General features: G+C 55.4%; 2 protein-coding genes across 2 annotated transcripts; both read left to right on the top strand.

Moving 5' to 3' along the window:
- Positions 1-1,806: 1,806 nt before the first annotated feature.
- Positions 1,807-7,533, top strand: CCDC116 (coiled-coil domain containing 116). Its single transcript, XM_028147392.2, has 6 exons — positions 1,807-2,327; positions 2,593-2,801; positions 4,197-4,760; positions 4,875-5,417; positions 6,568-7,011; positions 7,410-7,533. The coding sequence occupies exons 1-6, from the start codon at positions 2,309-2,311 to the stop codon at positions 7,458-7,460; spliced, it is 1,830 nt and encodes a 609-aa protein (XP_028003193.2). The 5' UTR covers positions 1,807-2,308; the 3' UTR covers positions 7,461-7,533.
- A 4,354-nt stretch (positions 7,534-11,887) lies between these two features.
- Positions 11,888-13,876, top strand: SDF2L1 (stromal cell derived factor 2 like 1). Its single transcript, XM_008142646.3, has 3 exons — positions 11,888-12,123; positions 12,472-12,668; positions 13,471-13,876. The coding sequence occupies exons 1-3, from the start codon at positions 11,937-11,939 to the stop codon at positions 13,750-13,752; spliced, it is 666 nt and encodes a 221-aa protein (XP_008140868.1). The 5' UTR covers positions 11,888-11,936; the 3' UTR covers positions 13,753-13,876.
- The last annotated feature ends 2,939 nt before the right edge of the window (positions 13,877-16,815 follow it).

Genomic DNA, 16,815 nt, shown 5'->3' with positions numbered 1-16,815 from the left:
TCTTTTACTGATTTTTTTAAGGAGTGGCTTTTGTGTGTGTGTGATTTGTAAAAGCTCTAAACAATAAAATGAAAGAAAACATGTAATACCAATGGTTTCATGTGAGAGAGCGTTAGCCCCTACTTCCGTCTCTTGAGCTCTGTGCCAGACTGATTTTTACATTCATAGCCTCCTCTTTTTCTTTGTGGTCCAGAGAAGCTTTCCTTACCCACGACTGTACAAATAATCACATGGTTGATAACCAGGGTTTTCATTATGATGTCTTGATTTTCCCAATGGAAGTGCAGCATTTGTGTTCAGCCTATGACACTGATAATGTCATTTCTATTTACCAATCTGTTTTATAGATGAAGAAACTGAGGCTCAGAGAAGGTTAGTTTCTTCCCAAAGCGACACTGCCAGGAGTGGTGGAGCTGAGCCTGCATCTGCATGTGCTCTAGTCCTTTAGGCCCCGGCTGCCCCTAGTTCAGGGGCAGCGAGGAAAGAGCTGAGCTAGGGAATAACAAATGATACCAATTTCTGTGAGGGCAGTGTAAGAATCGGAGGCCTCAAAGAGCTCACTGAGCTCTTGGCATAAGGACTGACTATTGTGTTCAAATGTGATTATTAAATCATCAGACCTCGCCCTAGCCAGTGTTGCTCAGTTGGTTGAGCATTTTCCTGAGCATGGAGAGGTCCCAGTTTGATTTCGGTATGGGCACATGCCCGAGTTGTGGGCTCAATCCTCAGTAGGGGGCATGCAGGAGGCAGCCAATTGATGTTTCTCTCTCACTCCACTTCCCTGTAAAGTCAATAAAAATATACTGTACTTTATAAAAAAAAAATCACCAGACCTCAATCAACCAGCATTCTCCACTAGGAAGCTGATCCTGGAAAGGCCAAAGGTCCTGAGTGTCTAAAGACTAGAAGAAGGCCCTGACCGGTTTGGCTCAGTGGATAGAACATCGGCCTGTGGACTGAAGGGTCCCAGGTTCAGTTCCGGTCAAGGGCATGTACCTTGGTTGCGGGCACATCCCCAGTAGGAGGTGTGCAGGAGGCAGCTGGTCGAGGTTTCTCTCTCATCGATGTTTCTAACTCTTTCTCTCTCTCCCTTCCTCTCTGTAAAAAAATCAGTAAAATATATTTTTTAAAAAGTAAAAAAAAAAAAAAAGATGAGAAGAAGAAAATTGGAATTCACTGAGCATCTATTCTAATACTACTAGTGGTACTAGGAATATTAGAGATTAGGGATGAGCACCTCAGTCCCTAACTCCAAGGAGTGCCGTCTGGTAAACAAAGTGTGGCAGGATCTGGAATGGAGTTTGCCATCACTCTGTTGGAGAAGGAAGGGTGAGCCTCTTGGGAAGGCTTCTCTGAGAGGTGACACCTGGGAGGGGGACTGCATGAGGAGGAGTTTATCAGGCAGAGGGGGAGAGGAGGAAAAGATATATGGGGCTTGCCCTGGCCGGTTTGGCTCAGTGGATAAAGTGTCGGGCCTGCGGACTGAGGGGTCCCGGGTTCCATTCCGGTCAAGGGCATATACCTTGGTTGCGGGCACATCCCCAGTGTGGGGTGTGCAGGAGGCAGCTGATTGATGTTTCTGACTCTATCCCTGTCTCTTCCTCTCTGTAAAAAAAAAAAAAAAAAAAATCAATGGAATATGTTTCTGTTTTTTTTTTTTTAAAAAAGATATATGGGGCTCTTTTGGGGTGCCAGGTGTGTTGTATGAAAATTTAATCTCCATATTCCCTGTGGAAGGACATTCAATTCCTTTGATAGAGGAGGAGCAGAGATCAGAGAGGTTGAGTCTACAGGCAGGAAACGACAGAGCTAGGAATGGAAGCTAGATCTGTGACTTAGAGCAGGGACTCTTTCCACTGCGCTCTGGGAGACTGCAGAAGGGACAGGAGGGCTCAGGACAGACCTTGGGGTTGTTCACAATGGGCGAGGGGAGGATACTGGAAAGAGCCGGAGGCCCAGGGCGACGCAGGGACCAGGTAGGAGCCGAGGAATGTGCCTGCGTCACTAGAGACTTTGACATCGTCCCTCAGGCTCGCTTCCCTCGGGGCCCGATAGAGGAGTGGGGATCCGAGCCTCTCTCCGCCGGCTCCCTGGCTCCGAAGGTGGGAGTGACAGAACTGGAGGGGTTGGGGGAGGGGCCACCGCAGGCCCCGCCCACCACCTTTGTGTCGGGGCCGCTGGAGAGAGAGCGCCGGCGGAGAGCCAATCAAGATGCCGCATGTAAATAACCCAGAGGGCGGTTCTCCGCGCGACCCCAGAGCCCAGTGTCGCCGCCCCGCAGCGGGCGCAGATCGCACTGGCTGGCGCCATGCGAGGCGCCAACTTTGGTGAGTCGGTGGGTTCGGCCACGGACAGACGCCAGGGCGCCCGGGGCCTGGGAGGGGAGAGGACTGGAGATGGTCAGAGTCAGGATGAGGGGACCCCACCCCAACGGTTCCGGGGACCCCAACCCCAACGGTTCCGGACACGGAGGTGTACGCCGACGCCTAGGGGGTCTTCCAAGCAAAGGGAGGGCCAGGCCCCTGCGGGACCTGGGGTGGGGGGAGCGAGGGGCCTGGGGACCCCGGGCCACACTGACGCAGTGTCCGACAGAGGGACGGAGACTCGAACCGATGGAAGCCTGGGGAGACTCTCACGCCATCTCCCCGCCCGACGCGGAGCGGAATCCGCGGCCGCACGGCAAAACCGAGGAGAGAGGAAGGCTGGCAGCGGACCGGTGTACCCACATCATGACCAACTGCCGCCACCACTCCGGATACCTGGCGGACGATGAGGCCGGCCACATCACCTACCGGCCCCGGGTAGGTGTGCCCGGTAGGGGCTGACTCTGAGGCCCGACCCCGTATGTTCCTCACCAGCCCCGGTGCCCCAGATCACAACACCCCTTTCTCATTTCCTGTTGACTTCCTCTCTGGGCCTCTTAATGACGTCCTGATCTCCTTGACCACTGCTCTGGGCCCTAGTCACCCTCAATTTCTTTTTCTTTTTTAAAATATATTTTATTGCTTTTTTACAGAGAGGAAGGGAGAGGGATAGAGAGTTAGAAACATCGATGAGAGAGAAACACTGATCAGCTGCCTCCTGCACACCTCCTACTCGGGATGTGGCCCGCAACCAAGGTACATGCCCTTGACCGGAATCGAACCTGGGACCTTTCAGTCCGCAGGCCGACGCTCTATCCACTGAGCCAAACTGGTCAGGGCTCTTTTTCTTTTTTAAAATATATCAGCACATAGGTATTTTTAAACACATTTTTATTGATTTCAGAGAGGAAGGGAGAGGGAGAGAGAGATAGAAACATCAATGATGAGAGAGAATCATTGATCAGCTGCCTCCTGCACGCCCCCCCAACTGGGGATGGAGCCCACAAGCAGGCATGTGCCCTGACAGGGAATCAAACCGTGACCTCCTGGTTCTTAGGTCCACGCTTAATCACTGAGCCACGCTGGCTGGGTACCCTCAATTTCATCCCACGTCCCCCTGATTTCCAGTGGCCTGGGAGGAGCTCGGTGGACTGGGCCCCAGAGTGGGATCATGGAGTCTATTCAAGGCTTAGGACTCAAGTTGCAGAAGTAGCCGTGGGGTGTGCCGGGCTCAAGACCACAGGTGGTCTGTACAGCCCAGCAGTGGAGCAGGACAGACAGATGAGGAGCCCAAGTGGGACTCAGAGGGGTTTTGTGATTACCCCCTCACACTCGGTGTGAGGGCAGAAGTGGGCTTTCAGATTCCCAGGCCAGGGCTTGTGTTCATGTCAGGGAAGCTCAGAGCAATCCTACATAGATGCCCACTTGGCAGAAGAGGAAACTGGATCTCAAGATGGACCCTTGTGCCCACAGTCATACAGCCTGAAGGTGGCAGAACTACGGTCTAAACCCAAGGCTCTAAGCCAGGGGTCCTCAAACTTTTCAAACAGGGGGCCAGTTCACTGTCCCTCAGACCGTTGGAGGGCCGGACTATAGTTTGAAAAAAAAAAACTATGAACAAATTCCTATGCACACTGCACATATCTTATTTTGAAGTAAAAAAACAAATCGGCAAAAACACCCGCATGTGGCCTGCGGGCCGTGGTTTGAGGACGCCTGCTCTAAGCACAGTTCCTTCCTCTGCCCACCCAGCTCCCGGTGCCTTAGAAGGACTCCAGGGACCCCTCCTGCTCTGGGGCATTCCTGATCACTGTGACATGCCTTTCTGCGCAGGTGCAGCCGCCTAAGAAGCCACCGTTCCTGAAAACGGGGCAGGCCGCCAATCTGGGCCGCGTGCCACACCCACCGTCGATGTATGGCCCCTCGGGCAGCTCAGGGCTTCGCAGCCACCGTGGGAGCACGAGGGACCCTCGGCCCTTTGGTAGTTTCCTGGACTTCCTTGTCGAGGGCCAGGTGCTGGAGAGCCTGCAGCGGGTGGTGGAGGAAGCAACTGAGCGCATGGCGACCATGAAGACAGAGACTGGGGAGCCGCTGGTGGAGGTGGAGGACCCAGTGGAGGTGCCGAGGGGTGGGCGACGTGCGCGCGCCCGGCCCAGCCTCAGTACGGTGCACCGGCACCATGTCCAGCCCAGCCTCTGCATCGGGCACCCCAACAACTACCCATCCTGCTCCAGCTCCGTGTCTGACTCACATAGCAACGTCACAGCCGGCTACCCAGGTTCCCATGGCCCGGACAGCGACCTGGGCTACCGCGGCCTGGGCCCACTGCCACCCATAAGGGACAAACTTCTGCAGGAGAAGAGCCTCAAACGGCTGCTGCGGCTGGAGAACAGAGGGGTGAGATGTGGGGCCGTGGCCTGGGGTGGGTCGGATGGAGCCCAGCTCAGAGCTCAGGGTCAAGCCTGGGTGGGCTGTTCCTGGACACCTCTGAGAATCCCCCTCTCTCTCCAGAAACGCCTGTCCTGCTCCCAGGTGGACTCCCTGCTGTGGGACTCGCTGGGCTCAAGCTTCGGTACACCAGAAGCATCAGAGCTGGGGCTTGGAGAGAGAGAGCTGAAATTCCTCAAGAGAGAGTTCAACAAGGAGATCAAGTCCTTGCTGAGCCAGTCGGAGGCCTTCAACCTGCCCGGCTACTCTTCGTTCCGTGAGCCCCATCGGACCCTAGACCTCCTGGCCAAGCACCACCTCTTCCCTGCCCTGCAGAGTGTGGTCAACCAGGCTGTGGACAAGCTCAGTGGCGCCCTCCGGGAGAACGGCTACCCTCTCTTCCCATCAGAATGGGAGCCCACCACAGACCCCAATTTAGAAATCACACCAGGCTCCAAGCTGGCCTCGCCCATCCCAGAGGAGGAGCCCTATGACGATATCCCCACCAACGCAGACTCCAACCTCAAGATGACGGGAAGAAAGAACAAGCCCAGAACACGGGACAAGTCGAAGGAAGGTGGTTCCGCCATGTCTAGTGCCCAGGGAGCCACCAGATTTAGGCTCCAGGTGATACCCACTGAAGAGCCCAAGGGCCCCGTACCCCACCCCAGGCAGGAAGCACCTGACCAGTACCCCAAAGAACAGAGACCACCCCCATTTTCTTCTGGCCCTCTGAGCTCCAGCCAAAGGGCCCAGCCCTGGCGGAGCCTCCACATCACCCTGCCTGCCCCCGGGATCAAGGTGGAAGTGCCCAAGCAGACCCACCTGACCCAGGTCACAGTTCCGCATTCCTACCACCACCTCCCTGCATTCGTACCACTCACCTCCTTAGTAAGAAAGTTCACCCCAACACTCGCTTCCCTGTATTCTGATGTGGCTTCCTCAAGGGCAAAGCTGGAGAGTTTAGGGGCAAACGTGCAGGGGAAAGGCACTTTCAGCCACCGCTCCTAAAAGCCACTATCACTGGCCGGTGCCCAGGGTTCAGGCCTCTTGCCCTGGACAGTGGAAACCACCTGGGCAGGGGACAAGCTGACGGGGACTAGGAACCCTGGCCTAAATGCTGCCAGGTGTTATGAAAGATGAATAAAGGCTATTTTTAATTCTGGATATTTTTTTAACATTTGCATGTGGAATTGGAGACCGTCCCATGTGGAGAGGGTCCTGTCCCTTGTGGACAGCAGCCTGAGCCTGGAGTGGCGCTCAGCATCCTAGGTCTCACACTCTCCGGTCCTGCTGCCTGGGCCAGGGCTCCAGTGTATCTGCCCTGATGACAGGGAGTGGATCAGGAAGGGTGTGGAGAAGATGCAGGTGGCTTCATCCGGGTGGGTCTCCAGCACAGACCCAGACCCTCTCTCCCCCATCAAGGCCCAGGCACACCTCCCTCCTCTGAACCCTGGCCTGGGCAAGAATCTGCTGGAACCTGGATTGCCCAGGCTCCAGTTTGGCTGACAATGTGACTGGTCACCTGCCTTGTCCTGGGCCTGACTGGTGCGGGCAGTGTGATGATAGTGTGCTAAGTGTGAGGGTTGGCCGACATGCAGGACCTGCGCTCAGTGGTTGAGCGGGAAGCAGAGCAGATGTGTTGAGGCCATACCCTTAGTGTGACAGGCCCGGTGTCCATGTGGGTGACATGTAGGGTGCTGTGGGTGTGAGGGGCATCCCAGGACAGCAAGAGTGGCATGACATGTCTCCCTTTCCCTCCCGGGCTGCTGCACAGAGCCCCCATTACAACAGGAAGAAGACGGTACTGCCCTCCATCTCCTCCAAGTCCATGTCCTACATCTCCAACCCCTGGTCCGAGGAGCTTATCAACGACATGACGGAGCAGGCTGTCTCCTTGCTCGTTTGCAAGTACAAGTTTGAGAGGAACCTCACCAAGCAGCTGGGCCTCATCTCCTTCCCCGTCACTGAGACACTCGTGGACCTCTTGCTGGGCTTCAAGGAAGTGAAAGGCTCCAACATCTGCCTGTCCTCGGAGGTCAACTGGAACATCCTGCTGCGAATGCTGGAGGAGGCCCAGTGGGCCCGGCAGGTGTCCCTCGAGGCCTCCCAGCACACGGCCTCCCCCCCAGGCACCTCCCAGCACAGCATAGACTCCCCCTCCATGTTGTCTATGCCGGCCACTGTCCTGGATCGGGTGGTCGAGGAGCCGGGCCCCCAGGTACCCACCCCTCAGGAGAACAGCACAGCTGAGAAGCACGAGCCCACGAACCCGTTGGAGCCCAAGCTCTCCACATCCCAGAGCACTGGCGTGGGCTTCAAGCAGTCTGAGCAAGTAGTGGACATGGGGGAGAGACAGAATAAGGAGGGGGAGGGGGAGAAAAAGAGGGAGGAGGAGGAGGAGGAAGAGGAGGAGGAGGAGGAGGAAGAGGAGGAGGAGGAGGAGGAGGAAGAGGAGAACAAGGACTATGAAAATTTGGGAGGATGAGAATGAGACCCAGAGCACCCCTGAGCCTCAGTGTAGGCAGAGATCAGCCATTCCTCAGACAGCCCTGGAGATTCCCAAGGCTCCCTAAGCTGAACCAAGTTCTGGATTCCCTACTCTTCCTCCTGCTCTAGGGAAATGCTGTCCACCCAGCTGGCCCCCGCTCTGAGCAGAGATCAGAATAGGCTAACGCCCACCAGAAGCTCTGCTCAGCCTCTCAAGAGATCCAACAGGAAAAATAAAGCTTCTGTTGATGCAGCAGTGTTCCTGTCTGGAAATTTCAGCCTCCCTTTCACGCACTTGCTCTCCAGCCGTTGGATAGCACGTCCAGCGGGCCAGGCCTGGCCGCAGCTGGCTTTCGGGACAGCTGGCACTGCTCTGACCCCTGTGACCTCACGTGCTCTGTTGAACACAAATCACTGTTCATGGCTTTTCTGTACTCCAGTCAGCATCTTCCCAGCTCTTCAGGCCTCTAGGGTTCAGGGTCCCCTTCCATCACAGCCTCTGTGCATCATGGCTTCTGCTTCCAGAGGCCGCTCCTCTGCCAGGGCATTCCCCCCTCCCTTTGGCATGCCACACCCTCATATTCCGACTGGTGACCCACCTTTTCCTGCTGCTCTCACAGCCACCTGTTTTCCTAATTGGTATTTCCTACCTCCACCTTCTGAATCTGGAGGTTCTATGCCAGGCCACATGGTGCTGCTGCTTGGTCAAGCTGTGGATTGGCTGCCCCAGGTTGGTCACGTGACTATACTTATTTCAGTGGTGCTGGACAGGCTCCCTCACTCCAGAAGGGTCTGTGGGCATGGCAGGTCTCATGTCCAAGGTTCTCCGGGGGCTTGTGGCCTTCCTGTGCCACCAGTGCAGCGCCCTCCTTCCCTCTGCCTTCTCAGGGCAGTCTGCGTGCTCCCGGGTTCAGGCATCTTTGCCCAGGGACCAGCTCAACCTCTCCCCGCACCACCCTTTTCCCATGGCTGAGAGACCACGTGAAGATGCTTCACACTGCCTCAGCAGCCAGGGGCAGAGAGGCCAGGCCTGCGCAACCCAGCCTGGACATGCTCAGTGGCCCACGGGTAAGGACCCCTGGAGCCAGGCAGGGAGGACCTTCCGCACAATACCCACACCCTACGACCCAGGGAGGAAGACTTACTACCACACTGTGAGTGAGAGGGATCAGAGCCCTAAGGTGGAGTGGGGGGTGTCAAGAGACCCACTTTACCACAGAGCTCTTTTGGTAAGGATTTTTAGGGAACACGCTCAGCCCCTAAGACCCATTCCCTGAGGCCACCCACTGCCGCCACCACCATCGTGTGGAGCCACGATAGCCGTTTTCATGCACTTGGCCACCGTTGCTTGGACCTGTTGGCACATCTCTAGGCCACTCAGGTTCTTAGGAAAGGAGCCTGCAATTGGGATGCACCCCGAGATTCTGGTTCAGTTTGCACGGATCGCTGAAGGCCAGCGTGGATGGTGAAGAGCAGCCATCTTCCACCCCTCTCCAGAGAGGGCGAGAAGTGCTGATGGCAGGAGGGAGCCAAGAAGGGGAGCCCCAGGATTCTGAGAGACCGCAGCTGTTGACACCCGTCAACTTCCCAGGTCCCACCGCCAAGTCCTCAAGGGAGAACTGAACATAGCCCCTCCCCAGCCTCGGAAGTGCGTGCCCAGGGGCTGTCCCGGGATGGGAGCAGACCCTGCCCTTTGGACACTACTGGCGCCGGCACTAGAGACACCCGACCTTAGCTCCTGCTCCAGGCGTCTTGCTGTGTAAGAAACCGCTCTGAGACTTAAGTGGCTCCAAACCATTTGTCAAGATGCTGGATTTTTTATATTTTTTATCCTTATCCAAGGATATGTGGTGGGGTTGGTGTGTGTGTGTGTGTTATTTATTTTTAATATTTTTATTGATTTCAGAGAGGAAGGGAGAGGGAGAGATGGGAACATCAATGATGAGAGAGAATCACTGATTGTCTGCCTCCTGTACACCCCTACTGGGGATCCAGCCTGCAACACAGGCATGTGCCCTGACCTGGAATCGAACCATGACCTCCTGGTTCATAGGTCGATGCTCAGCCACTGAGCCACCGTGGTGAGGCTGTGTGTGTGTGTTTTGAAAAATTTATTAGGCCCTGGCCGGTTTGGCTTAGTGGATAGAGTGTCGGCCTGTGGACTGAGGGGTCCGGGTTCGATTCCAGTCAGGGGCACATGCAGGAGGAGGCGTGCAGGAGGCAGCCGATCAATGATTCTCTCTCATCATTGATGTTTCTATCTCTCTCTCTCTCTCTCCCTCTCCCTTCCTCTCTGAAATCAATAAAAATATTTAAAAAATTTATTAGAGAGAGAGAGAGAGAGAGAGAGAGAGAGAGAAAGATCTATGTGAGAAAGAGACATCGATTGGTTGCCTCCCATACTCACTCTGGCCAGGGATCGAACTCACAACCTAGGCATGTGCCTAACCAGGAATGTAACCCGCAACCTTTGGTGTACAGGACGTTTCAACCAACTGAGCCACCTGGCCAGGGCTATTTCTTTTTTTTATAATCCAGTTCTAGAGTAGGATATTTATTATAAACTTGCTCAGTAGAAGAATAAGAGTTTGTTTTTTGGGTTTTTTTTTAATATATTTTTTTATTGATTTTTCACAGAGAGAAAGGGAGAGGGATAGAGAGCTAGAAACATCGATGAGAGAGATACATAGACCAGCTGCCTCCTGCACACCCCCCACCAGGGATGTGCCCGCAACCAATGTACATGCCTTTGACCGGAATCGAACCTGGGACCCTTCAGTCCGCAGACCGACGCTCTATCCACTGAGCCAAACCGGTTTCGGCATGTTTTGTTTATGATATTACAAAACACTCAAGAAGCTTGACTATTCAGACATGTATTGAACCCAGAGCCCACACAACATCAAAGAGATACAGTGTTTTGAAACAAGAAGCAATTTTAAAAATAAAACTGGCCATATAATAGGTTGATCATTTAGCGTTTAATTGAGTAATAAAATATCTCCCCTAAAATGCTTTTTCATCTAACTAGAGGTTTGATTCATTAACAAGTCTAGAAATAGTCTATTGTAGCCATAGACACCCACAAATAGCCACCGGAGAATGAAAAATCGTGTATTTTGAGGATTGTGTTATTGGGACCATGACCTTCATTCCAGGGACCCCAAAGTTGCTTGTACTAACTCAGGAGATGTCACCCAATTTCCAGAGAGAAACAGGAAAAGAGAACAAAAAGAATGAACACTTCCCTTTCTGATAACTGTCCTTTTCTGCAAGTGCCTGGCATGATCTGATATAGAAGGCAAAGTCACTTTCCTGTGTAGAGAGTGTCTTGAAGGGGCCAGAGTATCAGAAGCAGGGAAATCAGTTAGGATGTGGTGGTGAGGGATGCAGGAGAGTTGCCTTGCAATCTGTTTTGGAGTCAGTGTTGGATTAGATGTGAGTGCAGTAAAGAGAGGTATCAAAGATGAATCCTAGCCCTGACTGGTTTGGCTCAGTGGATAGAGCATCGACCTGCGGACTGAATGGTCCCAGGTTCGATTCCAGTCAAGGCATGTACCTTGGTTGTGGGCACATCCCCAGTGGGGGGTGTGCAGGACGATGTTTGATGAGAGAGAAACATCATCGATCAGCTGCCTCCTGCACACACCCCACTGGGGATGTGCCCGCAACCAAGGTACATGCCCTTGACCAGAATCGAACCTGGGACCCTCCAGTCCGCAGGCTGACGCTCTATCCACTGAGCCAAACCAAAACCGACACTCATCGATGTTTCTTACTCTCTATCCCTCTCCTTCTCTTTAAAAAAAAAAAAAATCAATAAAATATATTTAAAAAAAAAGATGAATCCCAAACTTGGCCTTGAGCAATTGGTGACTGTTGTAAATTAGACCCAAGCATGTCAGAAACCGGAACACACAGTCGCCTAGGCTTGGTTCCTGCAGTCACCTTCTAACGGGGCTCTGGTTTCCTAAGACAGCTTTAGGGCTTTCCGGTGAGAACATGCCGTTATACTAAACACCACAGCTCCCTGCTGCCCTCTGCTGCCTAGTGGCAATAGTGTCATGGAAGGAGTCGGTGAGAGGCACGTGAATTCAGAAACCCCAGGGTCTACGGACTGAGGTGACCCAATGTCAGAGAGGGGGAAATGACCGAGTGACTGGGGGAGTATTTAATCCCAGAGCCGGGGCTGAAGAGCCAGGTGATTCATTATCTGAGATGTGTCGACTTTGTGACCACAAAATTTAGTGGTCGAGCAACCTCAGGACCCTGCAACTTCGGACCCAGGGGCTGAGGACAGAGACCATGATTGGGGGCTCCGGGATCCAGGATGAAGAAGCTTCACGAACGGGTTCAGAGGCTGCTGGTTGGATCGTCTCCTACAGTCTCGCCGGCAGCTCTCCCACCGCTCGGAGCCGCAACAGCCTTCCTTTGCTTCTCATTGGTGGAGCCTCGGAAGCGTGGACCAATCAGAACCCTCCTCGTGTCTCCAGCTCCCTCCTCTGGAAAGCTGGCCGCGGCGAGCCAATGGTAGGGCCGGCGCAGCGCCGTGCGGATCCGCGATTGGCTGCCGCGGCGGGCTCGGTCCAAGCCGGATTGGCCGGCCGCGGAGACGGAAGCGGCTCGGGCCGGAGCTGGCGGAGCCCGGCCGGGGCGATGTGGAGCGCGGGACGCGGCCGCGCTGCGGGTGCGGCGCTGCTGGGGCTACTGCTGGCGCTCTTGGTGCCGGGCAGCGGCGCCGCCAAGACCGGCGCGGGGGTCGTGACCTGCGGGTCGGTGCTGAAGCTGTTCAACACGCAGCACAGGGTGCGGCTGCACTCGCACGACGTCAAATACGGATCCGGTGCGCGGGGCCTAGGACTGGGCATCGCTAGGGGGCGGGGCTGGGGCCGGGCGTTTGAAGGCTGGGTGATTGTGGGGGTCTGCGGCTATCTGGCTGAAGTTATTGGGGGACTGAGGACAACAAGGACCGGCGGTTGGAGGGGGTCGTCGCTAGGTTGGAAGAGGGTCGTCTGGGAGCTGCAGGCCAAAGGACTTGGGGTTCATCCGGGGACCACGGGTGGGAGCTGGGGGTGAGCCGTTAGGGTATCGGGGTGGAGGTGGTCCGGGAAAGTTTATGGTGTTCGGGCTGAGGGTCGCGAGTTCCGGGATTGACGGCGACCCCGTGGGTGGGGTGGGGTGTCGCCCTCAGGCAGCGGCCAACAGTCGGTGACCGGCGTGGAGGCGTCTGACGACGCCAATAGCTACTGGCGGATCCGCAGCGGCTCAGAGGGCGGATGTCCGCGCGGATCCCCGGTGCGCTGCGGGCAGGCCGTGAGGCTGACACACGTGCTCACTGGCAAGAACCTGCACACGCACCACTTCCCGTCGCCGCTATCCAATAACCAGGTGAGCCCCTTCCCCGGCCCCAGACCCTTCTGGGTGTGTGTGTGTGTGTGTGTGTGTGTGTGTGTGTGTGTGTTCCCTCTGGGGATACACGTGACTCCTCCGAGGTCCCGCTCAGCCCAGCGGAAAGATGGACAAGGAAGAGTGTGATGGGAACCTGCTGGTAGCTCCACTCCTGGGGGCCAGTTGGACCCTGGAGGGGATCCGCGTGGCCTTTGGGGTGGGAAACCCGAAAGGGAGGAGGAGCTCAGGCTTGGTCTGGAAGGATGAGTAGGAGTCCTCTAGGCCGTGGGAGGAGCAGAGCATCTTTCCAGGCCTGGGGACCCGGGGAAGAGCTTGTGCATGGAGTTCACTGGAACTGGGTAGCGGGGAGGTCAGGGAGGAAGAGGGGGTGGAACAGAGAGTGCTTTTCGGGGGGTGTGGGGGTTGTTAGAAGAAAAAATACGAGCTGAGTAGAGACCTTGACTGTCAGCCTGAGGGATTGGACTTGATGTTGAGTTGGAGGGGTTAGGATGGTAGGTAGGGGGACATAGAGGAGGAGCCAGGAGGCCTTGGCTCTGTGGGAGGCAGTGGTCACCACCCAGACAGGTGGGGTGGGGTTAGCATGTGTTTGAAGAACCCGTGTTGTGAAGGCCCTACTGGGTATTGGGGCTGGGGGTGTGGAAACTGAGGCTCAGAGGTACAGGGAAGAACCTGAGGCCCAGTGCCCGAGGCGTGAGTGCTGCTGCCAGGCAAGTGACCACAGGGGACTCAGTGTGCCCTCTTGTGGTGACTACTGTCCCCCCCCCTCCCCCCGAATCCATAGGAGGTGAGTGCCTTTGGGGAAGACGGTGAGGGTGACGACCTTGACCTGTGGATTGTGCGCTGCTCGGGGAAGCACTGGGAGCGGGAGGCTGCCGTGCGCTTCCAGCACGTGGGCACCTCTGTGTTCCTGTCAGTCACCGGCGAGCAGTACGGGAGCCCCATCCGTGGGCAGCATGAGGTGCACGGCATGCCCAGCGCCAACACTCACAATACGTGGAAGGCCATGGAAGGCATCTTCATCAAGCCCAGCATGGATCCCTCTGCAGGTCACGATGAACTCTGAGTGCCGTGGAAGGGTGGATGGAGGGTGGCAGCGTTGAGGCATCTGCAGGGCCACTCTTGGTGAAGACTTTGGGTTTGTAGGGGTTCTTAAGTGCCTTTGTTAATTAAAGAATGTTGGTCTGTGATTGTTTTGGAGTGAGCCTGGGTGTGACCAGGAGGTCCCAGCTCTTTCTGGCCCCGTTCACCATTTCTTCCTCAGTGCAAAACTGCTGTCTCCCCCCACAGCTGAACAGCTGAACCTGTCCAAACCCTTCTGGTGCCTTTGCATGCATTCCAACACTGCTCTGCCACCCGAAGACGGTCTGATGGCAAGTGACCCTCCAACCCCTGAGCTTCATGAACCTTCCTGTTAAGAGCTGTGGCCAGGGCCTCAGCAGGATAAGTGGAAGCCCCACTCTTTTCAGCAGGGGTGAGATACAAGCTCTCCAGACCCCTCACTCCTTGAGGTGAGGACCCCCATTTTCCTGGCACCCCTCCCCTAGCAGTTGTGAAAGTTTTTGACATTTGTTTTAATTTTTACTTATTTATATATATATAGAGTTGATTTCAGAGAGGAAGGGAGAGGGAGAGAGGGATAGAAACATCAATGATGAGAGAGAATCATAGATCAGCTGCCTCCTGCAGGCCCCACACTGGGGATCGTGCCCTTGACCGGAATCAAACCTGGGACCCTTTAGTCCGCAGGCCAATGCTCTATCCACTGAGCCAAACCAGCCTGGGCTTTGACATTTGTTTTTAAGCAAGCACCAGACCAGGATGCTGCCTATCTGCTGGATATTAGCATCACAGGTTCTCTCACTTTCGATGCAAATGGCACCCCATGCACCTCAGCCTGTCCAGGCATGTGAAATCTCAGGTCCTCACAACAACCTTCCAAGGTCCCAAGGAGATACCAAAACTTCAAAAGATATTGCATGGAAAGAGAACCTCAAAGAACTGCTACCTGCATAGATCTGAGAAGGCTTCCTGGAAGAAGAGGCACAATTTAGTCAGGCAAAGCGTTACAACTTGAAGGCAGGAACAATAAATAGGGCGCTAATAAAGGAAGGTAACAGTTAGCTCTGCTGGTGTGTGGGTGACCTCTAGAGGTTGTGGTGGTGATTACAGGCTTACTGGACTAGCTAAACACTCGGGGTTGTGTGGGAGGATAGGGGCTTAGGGTTGCTGCTGGGGGAAGAGGGAGGGAGCCATTTTCCTGAATGAATGTAAAAGTCCCAGGAGAAGCTGGGGGTAGCAACTGGCTGGAAGGGGGCTTGGAGGAGTGTGGGCATAACACCTTACATTTGAGAAATCAAATGAATCTTTTAGGGGTGGGAGAAGCCGTAGCTAATTTTGAGGCCTGAGGGGCGGAGGGTCCTAGGTAGGCCCATCACTCCCCACCCTCTCCCCTATGAGCGCCTGCTCTGCTCAAACAGACCCCTCCTGGCTGACCTCTCCACTGCCAAACCTCTGAAGCACTGTCTACAAGTCTGCGTTCCTCTCCCATCACTCGCTGACCCGAGGCAGGATTGGCGTCCAGGCCAATTTCAGTGGGGTCACTGTGAGAGAAGGAAAGGCAGCCGGTGAAGGTTGCATTGTCGAGCAAGTTACCCTTGTGGGCAACTGGAGCTCAATTCTATGGGGAGTTCTGGGACTCAGTGTGGAAGAAGCATCAACGTTACCCAACCAACGTATCTGCCCGCATTGGCTGAGGCTGCTGGTGGGTGGGGATTATTCTGCAGTATTTCCCACTTGCCCTGGACACTGGGAAGTTTACCTGAGGGCTCTATTCTACAGCCAGAATAAAGTCCCCGGCAAGAGTCTGACAGGGAGCATCCTTTCTGTGGTGGTAATTGCCAAGGGGCTGTGGGCCAGGCACCAATAGTGTGGACCACACTTTGCCCATCCAAGGGGGCACTCTGGTCCATCCCTGGCCCCTCCTGCCTCTGAGAGTCCCCTTCTGCCTCTGCTTATTACCTCCTTACCACCGCACAGACGTAAGTGCAGAATATTAATTAAGAGCAGAATCAAAATGCACACAACATATAGTAATCCTTGGGAAACCAAGGTGGGAGCAGGTAAGGTCGCTCTGGGCAGAATTCAGGACAAGACCCAAAATGAACAGCGCAGCAGCAGCAGAGTTCTCATTTATTGAACACTAAATGCCAGACGCTGGGCCCACGAATATTGTCTGATTATTGTCTTAATTTTGCAGAGGAGGCAACCGAGGTTTGCAAAAATTCACACCTAGCTCTGCCTGCCTCTAAAACATTTGCTCTCAGCCACTGGGTTGGGAAAATAAAACAGGAGGGGGTCTAAGCACCCTGCCTCCTCCCTGCTGCCCCCCTCCCCTCCCACTGCAGCTATGTGAGGCAGTCGGGGTAGTATATCTTTCCAGGCCATCAGCCCAGGGGCGGCACTTAATGGATGCTTATTCACAAAGCGGATCGCAATCACGCAGGGATCCAAGCCGACACCCCCTTCCCCCGTACCTCCCCCAGGTCCACAAGGCTCCACGGGCTCCAGGACCCGGTCTCCCGCAGCCTAAGCCAACCCGGGTGGCGTCGGGCAAATTCCACTTGGGTCAAACCAGGCGGTGCGAGGGGGTGGTGGGAGGGGGCTATCCCAGCCAGAAAGACCCCCGCAGCCGAGGATCCCGTCTGCGAGGCGCAGAGAGCAATGTCGGCCCGCAGAACGAAGCGCACCTGCAGCTCTGCGCCCCCGCAGGGATTTTCCAAGGGTGGCAGACCCCTCCTCCGGGGGCTCAGCCGCGCGGCTGGCGCCCCCCACCGACTTCCCTGTGTTCTTGTCCCCGCAGCTAGAAAACTCGCCGACAGTGGAGCTAAGAAAAGGCGGGCGAGGTTCCTTTTGATAAGTTGTGAATGGGTGGGAAGTGTTTGTAGGACTCATTGTTAAAACCACGGAGCCCGGGGCTCGCCGCCGCCCCGCCAATCCGGGCCCGGAGGCTGTTTTGAAATCGCTCCCGCATCAGCCAATAGGTGTGCGGGAGGCGCAGCGCCGGCGCCGGCCAATGAGCGCGGCGTTAGGCTAAGAAGCTGGGGGCTCGGCGGAGACGACTGTCAGC

Source organism: Eptesicus fuscus, chromosome 23 (assembly GCF_027574615.1).
Source record: "Eptesicus fuscus isolate TK198812 chromosome 23, DD_ASM_mEF_20220401, whole genome shotgun sequence".
Classification (NCBI taxonomy): Eukaryota; Metazoa; Chordata; class Mammalia; order Chiroptera; family Vespertilionidae; genus Eptesicus; species Eptesicus fuscus.
This window is presented reverse-complemented; position numbering and strand designations above follow the sequence as displayed.